Genomic DNA, 14473 nt, shown 5'->3' with positions numbered 1-14473 from the left:
AGTAATAGAAGTAACTTTTTAAAAAAAAAACCCACTAGAGGGTTGGGGAGCTGGCTCAGCAGTGGACACACTTGGCGTTCCAGCCATAGGACCTGAGTGCCGATCGTCAGGGCCCACATACATGCTCTGTGAACATGGTGGCCTGTTTGCAATTCCAGCCTCAGTCTCAGAAGTCAGAGTTGAGGGACATCTCCCCGCAAACCACCTACTGAAGCCGGTGATATCTATGAACTGTGGCTTTGATTGAGAGGCTCTGCCTCAAAGCGTAAGGTTGAAGATTTGATCAAGGAAGATTTCCCGACATTAACCTCAGGCTTCCGCATGTATTTGATCATACACACACACACACACACACACACACACACACAGAGAGAGAGAGAGAGAGGGAGGGAGGGAGGGAGGGAGGGAGGGAAGGAGGGAGAGGGAGAGGGAGAGGGAGAAAGGGAGAGAGTCCCAGAGAAGAAAGATGGTAGAGGCAGAATCTGGAAGGGAGGGTGAGATGCTCTTTGGGATGTAGAACCGATCTGATCAGATGGACCCTCTTGGTAGAAATACCATTTCTTCTGCCGGGAGTGGACTTCTAGATGGCTTATGAACGGGGAGGGGAGAAAGGGAGACTCCTGAAGACCAGAACAGTGAGTAGAACTGTTGAGATCAATCGCAAAGGCCACAACCAGATCCTTGGGGGATGATTCTCGTGACAACTGTGCTTCTGTGTATCTGATTCGAAAGAAGTGAGCTAGTTCCTGGGGTGGGGGTGGGGCACCCAAAACCAGGCTGGCTTTCGTGTGGCTGTGATGTAGAAGGATGATGTGACTTCATTAGTTTAATAACTGCTGTGGGCCTTGGTGTGCTAAGCTGTGAATGAGAGGTACAGTCAAGAGCCTCTAATACACCTTGCCTCCAGCTTTCTGTGGTTAGAATCCAGCATCACTCTGGATTAGGGTCCTCACTCTGGCTCTGAAGAGCAGGGAAAAACCACCCCCAGCTTAGATGTTTCCTTCCAGGCTCGACAACATTGCAGCTCTGAGGCTTTCAGGACCAATCAATACCCACCATTTAGGTGGCAATGCTGCCAAGCCAAGCAATAAATGAACCACGTCCATGCTGGCATGCTACCAGAATCATCTCCCGTGGTAAGCAAAGTGTAGCCATGACCACAACCTCACCACCGAACCCCAGAAGTCCCACACGTCAGGGCTTGGAGCCTTCCAGAGTAGGATTGATAGATCTGTCTACAGGTCTGTGAAAGATCAGACCTACCCCAAACAGGAGCAGCTGCAGGAAGAGCTGGAACTTCCCAAACACCCCATCATTTGACAGGTGGCTTTTTAGTTAATCTACACTTTGCAAACCGAATACAGACAGTGGGTTTGTGTGTGTCCAGTGTTCCTTACTTGACCCTAACTTCCTGACCAGACTATGGCCTGCCTTTAGGCACTTCCTCTCCCCTTACCAGCACTGGCTCTAGCCTATCTGTTATGTGGTAATTTTATTCATACCGTGGGATGAAAACGTCACACAGCTGCTGTTGAACCCTGCAGTAACTGTTGTGCACAGACTGTAAGAGGATGGCATGTGATGGCCATCTGCATGTGTGCGTGCACACACACACACACTCACACACACACACACACACACGGTAAGGAATGTTCTAAACCGGTGAGGTCTTAGCCAACCATATTCACTGGCTGCTTGCAGGCTAGGCAGGCCAGATGTAAATAGGACATAGGTTGACATCCTTGCAACCTTCCTGTTTTCATCCCCTCAAGTGCATTCCCAGGAGACTCTTCCCTGTGGTCATGTGCTAAGAGGCAGCAATGGCCCCAGGTAGAGAGCCGCTTTAGCGGGAAACTGAGCATGTCCTCTGACCCAAGAGAGGAGAGGGGATTTCTGGAGCCCAGGGTGCAGGGACTCTCGGGACAGGTGAGTCAAAGGCCTCAAATCACAGAGAGGTCAAACCTTATCCTAACTGGCAAGAGCCTGCAGCAGTTGCAAGGCTACTGAAGCAGCAGCAGCAACGAGAAGATGCTAAAGCCAGACTGACAAAAATGGGGAAAGAGTAGGAGAAGAGAGCTACTGGCCACAGTGGTGGAGGCAACGAATGGAATCATTGGCTGACCGAAACCACTGCCTTTATGGATTCTACTCAGCCGGGGACTTGAAATTCATGCCATCACATGGCCGGAATCATTCGCAATGCTGGGTAGTACTTTTAAAAAGACCTTTGTTTGGGAGGAAGGGGCACGAGTATTTCATGAGCACATGTGGAGGTCAGCGGGTAACTTTCAGGAGTCTCTCCTTCCATCACATAAACCAAACTTAGGTCATCAGGCATGATGGCAAATGCATTTGCCCACCGAGCCTTCTCGCCAGCTCCCGAGTAGCAGGGTTTTGTTGTTGTTGTTTTCAAGATGGTTTCACTGTGTAGCCCCAGCTGTCTTGGAACTCACTCTATAGACCAGGCTGGCCTCAAACTCACAGAGATCCCCTTGCCACTGCCTTCCCAGTGCTGGAATCAAAGGTGTGAGCCACCACTGTCCAGCAAGTATACGCAGTTTTTAGTATCAGAGTTTTTTTAGAAAGTTCCAGGGCCTTTAAGTAAACAGTCAGAAGAACTGCAAAGAGGAAGGATGGGCTGAGAGATGCATTCTGAGCTGCAGTGCTGCTTCTTAGGAATGCAGTGGCAGCCTCCAACTGACGACAACTTTCACGCCTTTGTGAGAGTTCTGATTTGGGGGACTGATGGTTGGGTGTGGCCTCCTTGGTGGCACCTGAACCAACAAGCTAGCAAAGGGGCTGTTTTCACACTGGCTTTCCATTGAGGAAACCACGCAGCAAGGTGGGGTGTTTAGTTCTCAAAGGGTCTGCTTTGCAGCTTAGTTTGGTAACTGTGGACTGGTCCCCAGAGATTTCAGGCATGTATTGTGTGGCATCCCTACTCTTTTTGGTTACTGCATGACAGTTCCCCAGGGACACGGCCATGCCAACCATCTCATTCTGTGGCATATTCTGTCAATCACTTGGTCAGCTTCCTGCCGCTATGACAATACCCGGGGAAGTCGACTTCAAAAAATGAAAATGTTTGTTTTGGTTCGTGATTTTAGCCCAAGGTCACTAGGTCTCATTGTTTGGGGGCCTTTGGTCACACAGTATGTCTTGGGAATGAGTCTGTGGCAAAAAGAGGGGCTGGGCTTTGGCAGCTTGGAAGTTAAAGGCAGAAAGAGAGCTGTATTTCAGACGCCTCTTCCTTGAGGCGCCAGCTCGTAAAGGTTCTACCTCTTCAAGCCTTCAACATTTGTGCGTTTGGACGCTTCCACGCCCCAGTGAAGCCGAAAGACTGCCTCGGATCAGATCTCAGGCCCCTGCAGGTTCTGAGAGAACGTCCCTGCACTTAATTCGTGTCCATGTGTGACAGTCTTGCTGTCATTTACTCCTCTCCTTGGTGCTCTGATCTCAGGGTGCCTTCTGCTGGTGGCTCTCTGGGTTGGCTGTACCCACCCAGTGTCCCTGCATTTCTGTCTTTCGCTCCACCACACACCTTATCCAGTCCTTAGGATGGCAGAGTGGGCAGTGTCGCTAACCAAAACCTCCCCTCCTTTCTGCTCCTCTCAGAACGGGTTGAACGGCTTGCATCTGGCTTCTAAAGAAGGCCACGTGAAGATGGTGGTTGAACTACTGCACAAGGAGATCATTCTAGAAACGACAACCAAGGTAAGAAGCAGGGGTCCTTGGCATTGCAAATTCAAGCCTGTGGAATGCCTTTGTGAGTTTTCTCAAACTGTCGCTTGGAAACCAGCCTAAATGTGGCGCTGGTTTCCGGGATGCTGCTAATCACATTGGGTTTCTCTGGGTCCCGGGTGCCACCTGAAAATCAGGTCCCAGTTTCCAGAATTTGTCAGCAGGCCTTTATTCTACCATCAGCACTGGATTCCAGAACCAGGATCCTTTTACGGTGGCTTCTTACTGCTTCATACAGGGACCTGGAGTTCTACAAGCTCCAGAGTTGAGCTCCAGCTGAGATGCTTCCCCCTCTGTGACCTTAGGAAAATTACTTGGCTGCTGGGAAGTCTCAGTTTTCTCCCCTGTAAATGTGGATGGTGAAGCTTTGCAGGGTCAGTGTGACCATTAACTGAGTTGTGTATATAAAGTATCTGACAACAGAATTAAGCAGGAAATAGTGACGGTGACAGTATTGTCACTGAAGGGAACCCGGTTCTTCTGGTGTGTCCTTCTCTAGCAAATCTTCCTGTTCAGCCCTACATCTATTTTCTCCCTGATTTCTCCCTGGGACAGCACTCCCTTCAACAGAAAGTGTTTGGCATAGAAGCATCAGTTCATGTAGATTGCAAAATATTATTTTTTTGCATTGGTAGTGGTAGAACCCTGGTCTTCATGCATGGTAAACATGCAGTCTAGCACGGACCTACATCTAACCCCTAAAGCAAGCTTTATTTCTTATGTACCTGCAACTTGTTTATTAAAATAATCTCCCTATGCCATCCCCTGTTGCCCCTCCCTCTCTTCCCAGCTCCACCTCCCCACATTGCTGTCTCTTTGCCTGAGTTACCATAACCTCTCATTTCCCATTGAATGCTTGTTAACTAGGGTCCTGAGAACAGTCTCAATTTCAGCTCTCTGCAGCAAGCAGAAAATGCAGCTGAACAATATGTAGAGAACAGATATAATTTGTATGAAGTGAACTTCCAAATATTATGAAGGTAAACGCCTTTCCCATGGTAAAATTTGCTAATTTTCATGTCATTCCCTGTTCACTCATCGGTGCAGTGAGCAGAGCTGCTCTTTGGAGCTGCTTTTGCTTCGAGCCACCAGAGATCAACTGTTTCACCTGCTCTTCTCGGGGAGCAAGGGGTAGCTACTGACCTCCAACATACCCAACCACAAACCTGCGCTCTCTTTTCCCTGGCATTTCCCCAGAGCTGAGTAAATGGCACACTCTTTCCAAATCTTCCCTTCTGGTTTTTATTTTGTCGTGAATACTTACTTGGTAGATTTTATTTGTAGACATTTCTAAGCCAATGGAACTTTAGAATGCCATAGAGAAAGGGGGTAACAAAGGTGAAAGTCAAGCCTGAGACCAGGGAAGACACCAGACAGATTGTGAAATTGTCCTGGGTCTCCCAGGCTTTGGGAAGATTAGAAATAAAGACAAACTAAGACGCTAAAGCCTGCCCTAGTTCCTTAGCCGGGCTCATGATTGGAAAAGAAAAAAAAAATGGGTGTCCTGGCTCCTCTCCTCCCTCTCCAGCCCAGAAACTAGAGCCCAGATTCAGGGTGGGTAAGGCGTAAGTAGACCCCTCCCGTCTCCTACAAATTCACAGTGCTGACCCAACCCTCCTCTTCTTGTGGCTTCTATGGCTCCTTAAACATAGAGAACTCAGATATTTGTAAATCAAAATAGAATTAAAACTTCTCATCTGCTTCTTCATTAACACAGAGGATCACACCCCTGTCCTGTGACTGCCCCACAGGTCTAGGGCACTTCTTGAGGCTCACAGTTGGTGTGTGTGTGTGTGTGTGTGTGTGTGTGTGTGTGTGCGCGCGCGCACATGTGTATGTCTGTGTATATGATGTGTTTGTGTCTCTATGTGTGTGTGTCTATGTGTGTGTCTCTGTGTGTGTGTCTGTGTGTCTGTGTGTCTGTGTGTGTGTGTCTGTGTGGTATATGTGCCTGTGTCTGTATGTGGAATGTGTGTATGTGTCTTTATCTCTGTGTGTGTGTGATGTGTCTATGTGATGTATGTATGTGCACATGCATGCACGCATCTGAGTGTGTGATATGTCAGAGAGAAGAACACGTTGGTCCCTGAGTTTTTACTAATCTTCCATGATCAGTGACAAACTGGGCATAGACACAGATGTTTCTGCCTTGGATCTTTCCAATCAGCCCCTTCGTTTTCCTCCCTGTGACAAGCTCTTGAGCAGGCTGAGGAAAACATCCTCTATCCCTCACGTCTGTGTTTCAGAAGGGGAATACTGCTCTGCACATCGCTGCCCTTGCTGGTCAGGATGAGGTGGTCCGGGAACTGGTCAATTATGGAGCCAACGTCAATGCCCAGTCTCAGGTAATGGCTCCCTGATTTCTAGAATGGGTGGGGGGGTGTCTTCCTCCACTTACACAATTGTTCTACGCCACACAGAAGACACATTGACTGCTGTGTACTTCACACACACACACACACACACACACACACACACACACACTGCAGCTAGGACTAGATTTATTACTAACACGTCTCCTAGCAGTGAAGCAGACATTGTGTGCTAATTTTCCAAGGCTAGAGTGCATGACCTTAGCATGGAGAGTTGGTCATTGTGGACTCCAGCTTGGTTTAATAGGACCAGTGAAATCACATATGGGTCATATGGGGAGGGGCCTTCTCCATTCGTGTGCACACACCCACACATCACAGATAAACATATACACATAATTAAAAACAAAATAACTTTTTAAGTGGAGGAAGATGTTTGAGCTAGGGACTCACTCAGAAGGTCGGGGGCAAAACACATCCACGGAGTCATCTCCCCATCTTGGTCTTTGGTAATATTTTTCCAGAGGCAGTGGTTTGTCTCCAGGGCGAAGCGAGGGCATGAAGAGAGGTCACCCCCCCACACACACATGAAAGGGTTTACCTGTTTTACCCACTATTTTAATGGCTTCTTCTTTGGGTTTACAGAAGGGCTTTACTCCCCTGTACATGGCGGCCCAGGAGAATCACTTGGAGGTGGTAAAGTTTTTACTGGAGAACGGAGCCAATCAGAATGTAGCCACAGAAGTAAGTTCCCTTGGAAAGTGTGTTCTGTACTGGAACTGTCTCAGGGGCATGAATGATAATGGCACACAGTCAGACTGCAAACAGGTGATGCCCATTCAGGCCTCCTTGACACTTAGTCAGACAACAAACACATAGTACACACAATCAAATACCCTCATAGCACGCATTCAGACCGTAAACACGACACACACGTGGTCAGACCCTCACAACACACAGACAGACCTGACCTCAAGCATAAGGTAAATTAAAACTCAGTGCAAAGGGAAGAATGCAGACCCCGTGGGGGCACAGAGCAAGAAAATGGGGCCAAGGAAGACTTCAGGGAGCAGGCGGCACTTGAGTTGAGCTTGAGGGATGCAAAGGGCTTTGAAATCCCATTTTTGCCCTCCCCTGACCAGGATGGCTTCACGCCGCTGGCGGTGGCCCTACAGCAGGGTCATGAGAACGTGGTGGCTCACCTCATCAACTATGGAACCAAAGGGAAAGTGCGCCTCCCCGCCCTGCACATTGCAGCCCGCAACGATGACACGCGGACAGCTGCGGTCCTGCTGCAGAACGACCCCAACCCCGACGTCCTTTCCAAGGTGAGAGAAACCAGGACGTTCATGCCCCCAGGGTGAGCAAGCTGGGGGGTTGGGGGGCAGGAGAACTGCGCTAGAGGCACCTTTAGTTCCTGGCGTTTTTCTAAGACCAGAGTCGAGGGGAATGAACCAGCTGTGCCTTTCGTGCTTAGCAGTAACATAGAAGGGCTTAGTGGGCAGCCCTGCCTCAGATCCCTGGAGAAAGCCAAGATGGTGCTAAGATGTTCTGGCTACGTGGAGGATCCAGACCAGCACCCGGGTGGGCAGGGTAGACCTCCCTGCAGAATGACGCTGCACCTCAGAGGGGACTCCAGATTGTCACCTTCTTCTTACCCTGTGCCCTTTCTGGATGAAGCAATCATCACGTCCAGTTGCCAAAAGGCAGGAAGGCGTAAAGTGAGGTTCCTGGAGATACGATATTTAAAGTGTTATTAGCCACTGCTCCTTCAGTGAGGCTGCCAGCTGTCCTTCAGTCCGTGAGATTGCTTGACTGGTTCACACTGCCCTCTCCCTCCACCTAGTCTACCATATCCCTGTGCCTGGGTTCTGCTTGGATGTGGTCTAAGGATTTGGAGCAGCATGGCAGTGGTGAACTCTCTGGCCAGAAAGCCGAGTCACACACCCTGTTAGGGGTCTGGCAGCCATGGGCTCCCTAACCCTTCACTGATGACTAAAATCTCTTCATGAGAGGTGATCTCAGTTTATAGTTTGCCTTGGTGTTGGCAGAGGCTTCTGTCCCACCTGGTCCCACAGCTTTTTAGTCCTAAAGAAACACACAGAGGCATTAATTATAAACTGGTTGGCCTATTAGCTCAGGCTTCTTATTACTCTTATAACTTATATTAGCCCATAATTCTTGTCTGTGCTAGCCACGTGGCTTGGTACCTTTTATCAGTGAGGCATTCTAATCCTGCTTCCTCTGAGTCTGGGTAACGACTACAGACTGACTTTTTCGTCTTCCCAGAATTCTTCTGTTCTGGTTGCCCCACCTATACTTCCTGCCTAGCTACTGGCCAATCAGCATGTGATTAAAGCATTTTATTAAATCAGCATTTTATTAAAGTGAGAAATCTTTACAGAGTAGAAGACCATTCTACTAAGGTCTCACGCACCTTAGCCATAAGGCACATACTAGAAGTCCCTCTGATGTGGAAATATCTTGCCAAGAGGGCATCTCTCCACCCCTTCCTTAGCTTTTGCCATTGGCCAGAGCCTGTTTTGTTTGTCGGGCCCTGTGGCCCTATTGTTGTTTAGAAACCCTGGGCTGGTTCTGGGACAAAGGTGCTGGTATGTGACAAGCCATTCTCCCCCTCTGTTGCGCCAGACGGGCTTCACACCTCTCCACATCGCAGCTCACTATGAGAACCTCAATGTGGCCCAGCTCCTTCTCAACAGGGGAGCCAGCGTCAACTTCACACCTCAGGTAACTGCACTGGAGTCTCTGCACACTGTCCAGAATTTGGGGTGCCCCCATCTCTCTCACACACTCTCTCTAGCACCTTGGAATCTACTTGTATCTCAGAAATGCCTGGGGTGGGGGGGACAGAGCCCCAGTGACTATTAAGACCTCCTGCTAGGAATTACTAATCAACTGATCCTTCAGTTCCCACCAACTTGGTCTGGAGGAAACTCAAAACTCCATGTGACTGCTCTTCAGGCGAACACAGGAGGTGGGGCATGGTTACAAATGCCTGCCTTTCTCCCCATCTTCTTCATTACTCTGGGGGATGTGGGTTTGGTCAGTTTAGTGCAGTTAAACCCAGTACCATCAGGTCCTCACAGGTCCTGACTCTTCTTGAGGTGAGCTATGCTCCCATGGTTAAAGTGGCTGCTTGTTCTGTGGCGGTCAGGATATACAGGCAGAAGCTAGGGGGTGGTGCACATCCTGCCACCTCCCAAAGAAGCACCGAGCCCTGAGGGTCCCCGTCTCTTCCTCCAGAATGGCATCACACCACTGCACATCGCCTCCCGCAGAGGGAATGTGATCATGGTGAGACTCCTGCTGGACCGAGGGGCTCAGATAGAAACAAGGACCAAGGTAGGTGTCAGCAGCCTTCAGGGCAAGGGCAGGGAGTGAGTTCTGCCCTTGAGTCTCCCTGAGTGACAGGCTCTCAATGTGTCCCCTGCCGCCCTGAGTGACCTGCAGGAGCAGCCAGGTGCAGCAGGGGACAGGGACTAAACTGAGCTAAAGTCAGCCTGGCCCAAAGGCAGTATCTGAACTTCCATGTCCGGAAGAGATATTGCAGCCAGGCTGGTGATGGCCGTCGTTGAGGCTTTCTGTCTTTCACTGTCTTATAAAGGATGAATTGACACCGCTCCACTGTGCAGCTCGAAACGGACACGTGAGGATCTCAGAGATCCTGCTGGACCACGGGGCACCCATCCAAGCTAAAACCAAGGTGTGTGCTCCTTCCTGGGTAGGCCCTCTTGGGTAGGCGACATTCCAAGGCAGCTAGATGTCCTTGTTGCTGTGGCAAGGAACTTCAGAAGGGTTCGTGGTGGCTCACAGTTTCAGGGTACACGGTCACTCATGGCAGTGAAGTTGTGGCAGCAGGGGTGACAGGTCACACTGCAGGTACAGTCAGGAGAAAGACGAGTGCTGGTGTTCAGCTGGCTTTTCCTTATTATTCAGTCTGCGGTCCCAAGCCAACGAATGGTGTCACCCACATCCAGGTGGGCGCTCCCTCTTCAGCTCATTCTTTCTGGAAAGACCCCCATAAGCATGCCAGTGTATCTGACAAGTTGACAATACTGGAGGTTAATCATCACAACGACACCCAGGCACATCACACAGTGATGGTAATGTTCCATCTCAGCTCCTAAATCCCATTTCCACCTCATGATGTAAAATGCATTTAGTCTGTCTCTAAATTATCCTCACGGTCTTTCATGGTCCCAGCACCTTAGAGAGTACAGAGTCCTGGGCTACAGAGATGATTCCGTGATTAAGAGAGCTCCCAGCACCCACAGCAGGCATCTCACAAATGTCTGTAACTCACATACACATAGCCGTGAACAGACACACAGACACACAGACACACACACACTCATAATTTAATTTTTTTGTTTTAAATAATTATTTTTATTTAACTATATGTGTGTTCTGCCTGCATGCATGTCTGTGCACAGTGTGCATGCCTGGTGCCCCACAGAGGCCTGAAGATGTTGTCAGATCTTCTGGAACTAGAATTACCAATGCTTGTGAGTCACCATGGAGGTCCTGGATATCAAAATGCTGGTAACCACCGAACTGTCTCTCCAGACCCTAACACATTTCTTAAAGGAGTACAAAGACCTGAGTCTCTTCTGAGACTCAAGACAGTCTCTTAACTGTGATCCCTGTAGAATCATAAGTCCACTCCTGTGGCACAGAGTAAACAGCCCCTTCTGGAAGCAAAGAAAGACCAGCCTAAACCAAGACGGGAACCCAAATCCTACAGCTGTGCCCAACACCTGGCCTCATGATGAGATTATATGTCCTTGCCCCTCCAGCTCCACTGCCTAAAACACACGCAGCCCCTCTCTTGAGACCGCACTGCCTGGTGGTGGCTGCGGCTTTCCTCAGAGGACACCCACACTGCAGCTACCGCTTCAGCTTCACTGCTTCATGCAATGGCCTCTCAGGGCATCCTTTCGGAGACTCTCACCCAGCCTCACATTATCTGGCCTGAGTGGGCTCTAGGACTGTGGAGTAAGACTCCATAACCCCCTCGGTCTGACATCTTTTGTGTGTATAAAGCCAACACACGAATAGCACTGCCCAGCCCTCCTGCCAGCCTGAGACAGAGCCTAGACCCTCCCGAGCACATTGGCCTCCGTGTGCCATCCAGGATGATTCTTAGGACGTTGTGAGCAGGAAACCCTGTTCCGTGGCCTCCAATGTTCAACCTCTCCCTCTTTCAAATGAATCTTCACTTCCGAAAGTGGGGCTTTCGGTGTGCTCTTGCCCTGGGTGCGTATTCCTGTTGTCTTAGAGCAGAGCAAGGAGAGCGTTTCTCTTTGTCGTGGTTTGACAGTTACAGCTGCTTCTTCTCCACCACGTTGTCTCCCACTCCAAATCCACTCCTGAGTCTTTTCCTGCCGCACTACACATTTTTTTTTTAAATCTTCCTCTTCTTGTTGCTCCCTCTCTCGCTATCGACCTGCCCAAGTAACCATGAAAACGCCTGAATGCTACCCTATTTTGAGATTTCTTCCGCCAAATAGCTCCATCCATTACTTTGCATTCAGCCTTACCCAAGTTCTTAGGACACGGTAGAAAGAAGCCAGATTCTTTGGCAGAATATCACATGAAAGGGAGTGTGTTCTTCTCTGAAACCACGTAAGCTGGGCCATCATTACCTGCATTCAGCTCTCTCGGCATTCTGGTCTCCCACACTCTCATGAACAGCGCCCATTAGGTCCTATTTACAGCATTCTGGGACTTCTCTAGCCTGAAGCTCTGAAATCTACTACATTTCTCTTGCAAAACAGTTCCAAAGGCCTAGGGATTCTGTGTCGGGTTTATCACCCAAACCGTGTGTTCCTTAGTACCAATTTTTCTGTACTAGTTCCTGTTCTTGTTGCTAGGACAACATATGTGACAGGTTCAGGAAGGAAGAGTCTGGGGTGGATGGCTCACAGTTTGAATTGAAGTCCATCATGGCGGGGAAGGCCTGGCGGCAGGGGCAGGAAGCAGCGGGTCACATTAAATCCACAGTAGGAGACAGAGGTGCACACTGATGCCCGACTTTCTTTCTCCTTTTGTCAGTGGTGGACTTCAGCCCACAGCCTGGTGCCTCCCATAGCTGGGTCTTCACTTCTCACTTAAACCTTTCCAGTACCGCCCTCCAATATACCAAGGGTGTTTCCATAGTGATTGTAAACTTTATCCAGGCTAGTGAGATTGCTCAGTGGGTAAGGGCTCTTGTCATTGAGACGACTTACAGCCTAAGTTCAGTCCCCAGAACTCACATGGTAGAAAGAGAAACCGACCCCAGCAAGTTGTCCTTTGGCAGTGTGTGGCCACACCACGGCGCAGACATGCCTTCCCACCACCCCACAAGCACACACAATAAGTAAATGGGAACGTTTTCCAATTAAAAATTTTAAAGAGATCTAAAGTCTGTTTTATTGTCCTTTATCCACACATTAATTAAGGCCCGCCACACATGCTGCATGTAGTAATTGGGCCCCGTGAGCATTTGGGAAGAATGAAGTAAAGTTCCGGTCCTTGGAAACTTGTAATTAAGAGGAAAAAACATGCCCAAGATGGTGGTCACAAATTAGATGATTCGGCAAAGGTGAAAATAAGGTCAGACTTGAGTGACCAGTACAGACCAGCAAAGCCTGAGGAAGTCCAGGATGGTCAGGGAAGCCTTCATGGCAGGCTTGAAGATTTGGCTACATGGGAGAGAACATTTTCGTCAGAGACAAAATGGGATCCACATTTGGGATCCACACTGAAGTTTGTGTAGACAAGGAGGGAGTGGCTTTGCTGTCACTGTCCTGAGTCCCCCGCTCTGTCCCCAGGAGCTCTGTCATTGCTTTATCCCTCTTCCTCCAGAATGGCTTGTCCCCAATCCACATGGCGGCTCAGGGAGACCATCTCGACTGTGTCCGACTTCTATTGCAATACAATGCAGAGATCGATGACGTCACCTTGGATCACCTGACTCCTCTCCACGTGGCAGCCCACTGTGGCCACCACAGGGTGGCTAAGGTTCTTTTGGATAAAGGAGCCAAGCCAAACTCCAGAGCCCTGGTGAGAGGAGGCTGCTACTGTAGGGATGCTGCTGGGGGAAAGGGGTGCAGGGAGGGGCTGCAGCTCTGCATGGGTACCACTAGGGGCAGCACCGTAGGCAAGTGCACATTGTGTGTGTGTGTGTGTGTGTGTGTGTGTGTGTGTGTGTGTGTGTGTGTGTCCGGGGAGGTCTGCTGTAGGTTTATACCCAAGAGATCTGACTCTGGAAGCTGTGTTTATGGTGCACATGTAGGTTCAAGGCTCCAGCCAGACTCAGTGCTAAGAGGCAGTAACATCTTAGAGGCAGGCCTGGTCTTCAACCTAATTCGGGGTGAGAATGTGCTGACTTGAACTGAGGACAGTTCTGAACGGGGCTGCGGCCCCAGCCCTGGCTACAAGTTCAGACCTAAAACAGGGTCGTCCTATGGCTGTGCTCCTCACCCTCCTACCAAGGCCAGAGGCCACCAGAGTAGTTCAGAGAGCCATAGAGCATGTCCAGGACCGTGGTCTCACATTTGTCCATGCTCGGAGGAGAACTGAAGGGACAGGTACCCTCCAGAGGCAAAAGATAGATCCTCCATCCCTTCAAACCTGCTTGCAGTGAGCCCAGACCAGACTCTGGGGTCACTGAGGATTCCAAAGCTTGGGGCCAACATTGGGGTTGAAATGTGCTACCCTGTCTGCTGCAGGGTGCTTGGCACCATCTCTGGCCTCTAGCCACCAAATGCTAGTAGTTCTGCTTCCCTACCTGTGACAGCAGAGACATGCTGGCTATAACCCCTCCCCTGCCCCCAGAAAACTGACCTTGTTTGAGAAGCACTGCCCTGTGAAGTACAGAGGAGGTAGACAGACACAGAATTGTCCCCATGGAGGGGTGCGCCTGTATAACATGCTGGGGAGCAGAATCCCTTTCACTCAGCATCACGTAGAAAGGAGTACTCCAAAGAATACTCCTTTAGTGTATCCAGAAATAGGACAGAATTCTTTTTAAATGTCCCCAAATGTCATACTCAGAAATATTCTCCATGTGTAAAGAGGAGCACCTGTTTGTCTATTCATGAGTGACATGGTCTATCCCGCGGTCTATGAGTGCTTGCTGGGTGGGCTGGGAAGGGGTAGGATTCCTTTCCGGTTCTCTGCTTACTGTCTGAATCCATCCATGTGCTTTGTGTGGGCTACAGAATGGCTTCACCCCCTTACACATCGCCTGCAAGAAGAATCACATCCGCGTCATGGAGCTGCTGCTGAAGACGGGTGCCTCCATCGATGCCGTCACCGAGGTAGGAGAAAGCGTAGGCATGCCTTCGTCCCCCCCCCCCATTGCCTTACATGGTTATTCTTCATAGCTGTGTGTGACTGCAGATATGCATGTG

General features: G+C 49.7%; 1 protein-coding gene across 16 annotated transcripts in view; it reads left to right on the top strand.

Moving 5' to 3' along the window:
* The window catches only part of Ank1 (ankyrin 1), a 185563-nt gene that overhangs the window by 116472 nt on the left and 54618 nt on the right, over positions 1 to 14473 (top strand). For 12 of the 16 annotated variants that reach the window (XM_087900898.1, XM_087900894.1, XM_087900897.1 and 9 more), the window contains exons 3-11: positions 3616 to 3714; positions 5988 to 6086; positions 6699 to 6797; positions 7196 to 7381; positions 8703 to 8801; positions 9318 to 9416; positions 9679 to 9777; positions 12924 to 13121; positions 14282 to 14380. In XM_087900898.1, the coding sequence (XP_087757024.1) occupies positions 3616 to 3714; positions 5988 to 6086; positions 6699 to 6797; positions 7196 to 7381; positions 8703 to 8801; positions 9318 to 9416; positions 9679 to 9777; positions 12924 to 13121; positions 14282 to 14380 (1077 nt within the window). Of the gene's footprint in view, positions 1 to 3615; positions 3715 to 5987; positions 6087 to 6698; positions 6798 to 7195; positions 7382 to 8702; positions 8802 to 9317; positions 9417 to 9678; positions 9778 to 10507; positions 10617 to 12923; positions 13122 to 14281; positions 14381 to 14473 lie in introns of those variants that run through there. The other 4 variants (XM_087900886.1, XM_087900895.1, XM_087900884.1 and 1 more) reach the window with 2 other exon arrangements.

Source organism: Myodes glareolus, chromosome 23, assembly GCF_982192425.1.
Source record: "Myodes glareolus chromosome 23, mMyoGla1.1, whole genome shotgun sequence".
In the NCBI taxonomy this organism is placed as follows: Eukaryota; Metazoa; Chordata; class Mammalia; order Rodentia; family Cricetidae; genus Myodes; species Myodes glareolus.
The sequence above is the reverse complement of the archived record's forward strand: the minus strand, read 5'-3'. Positions and strand labels throughout refer to the sequence as shown.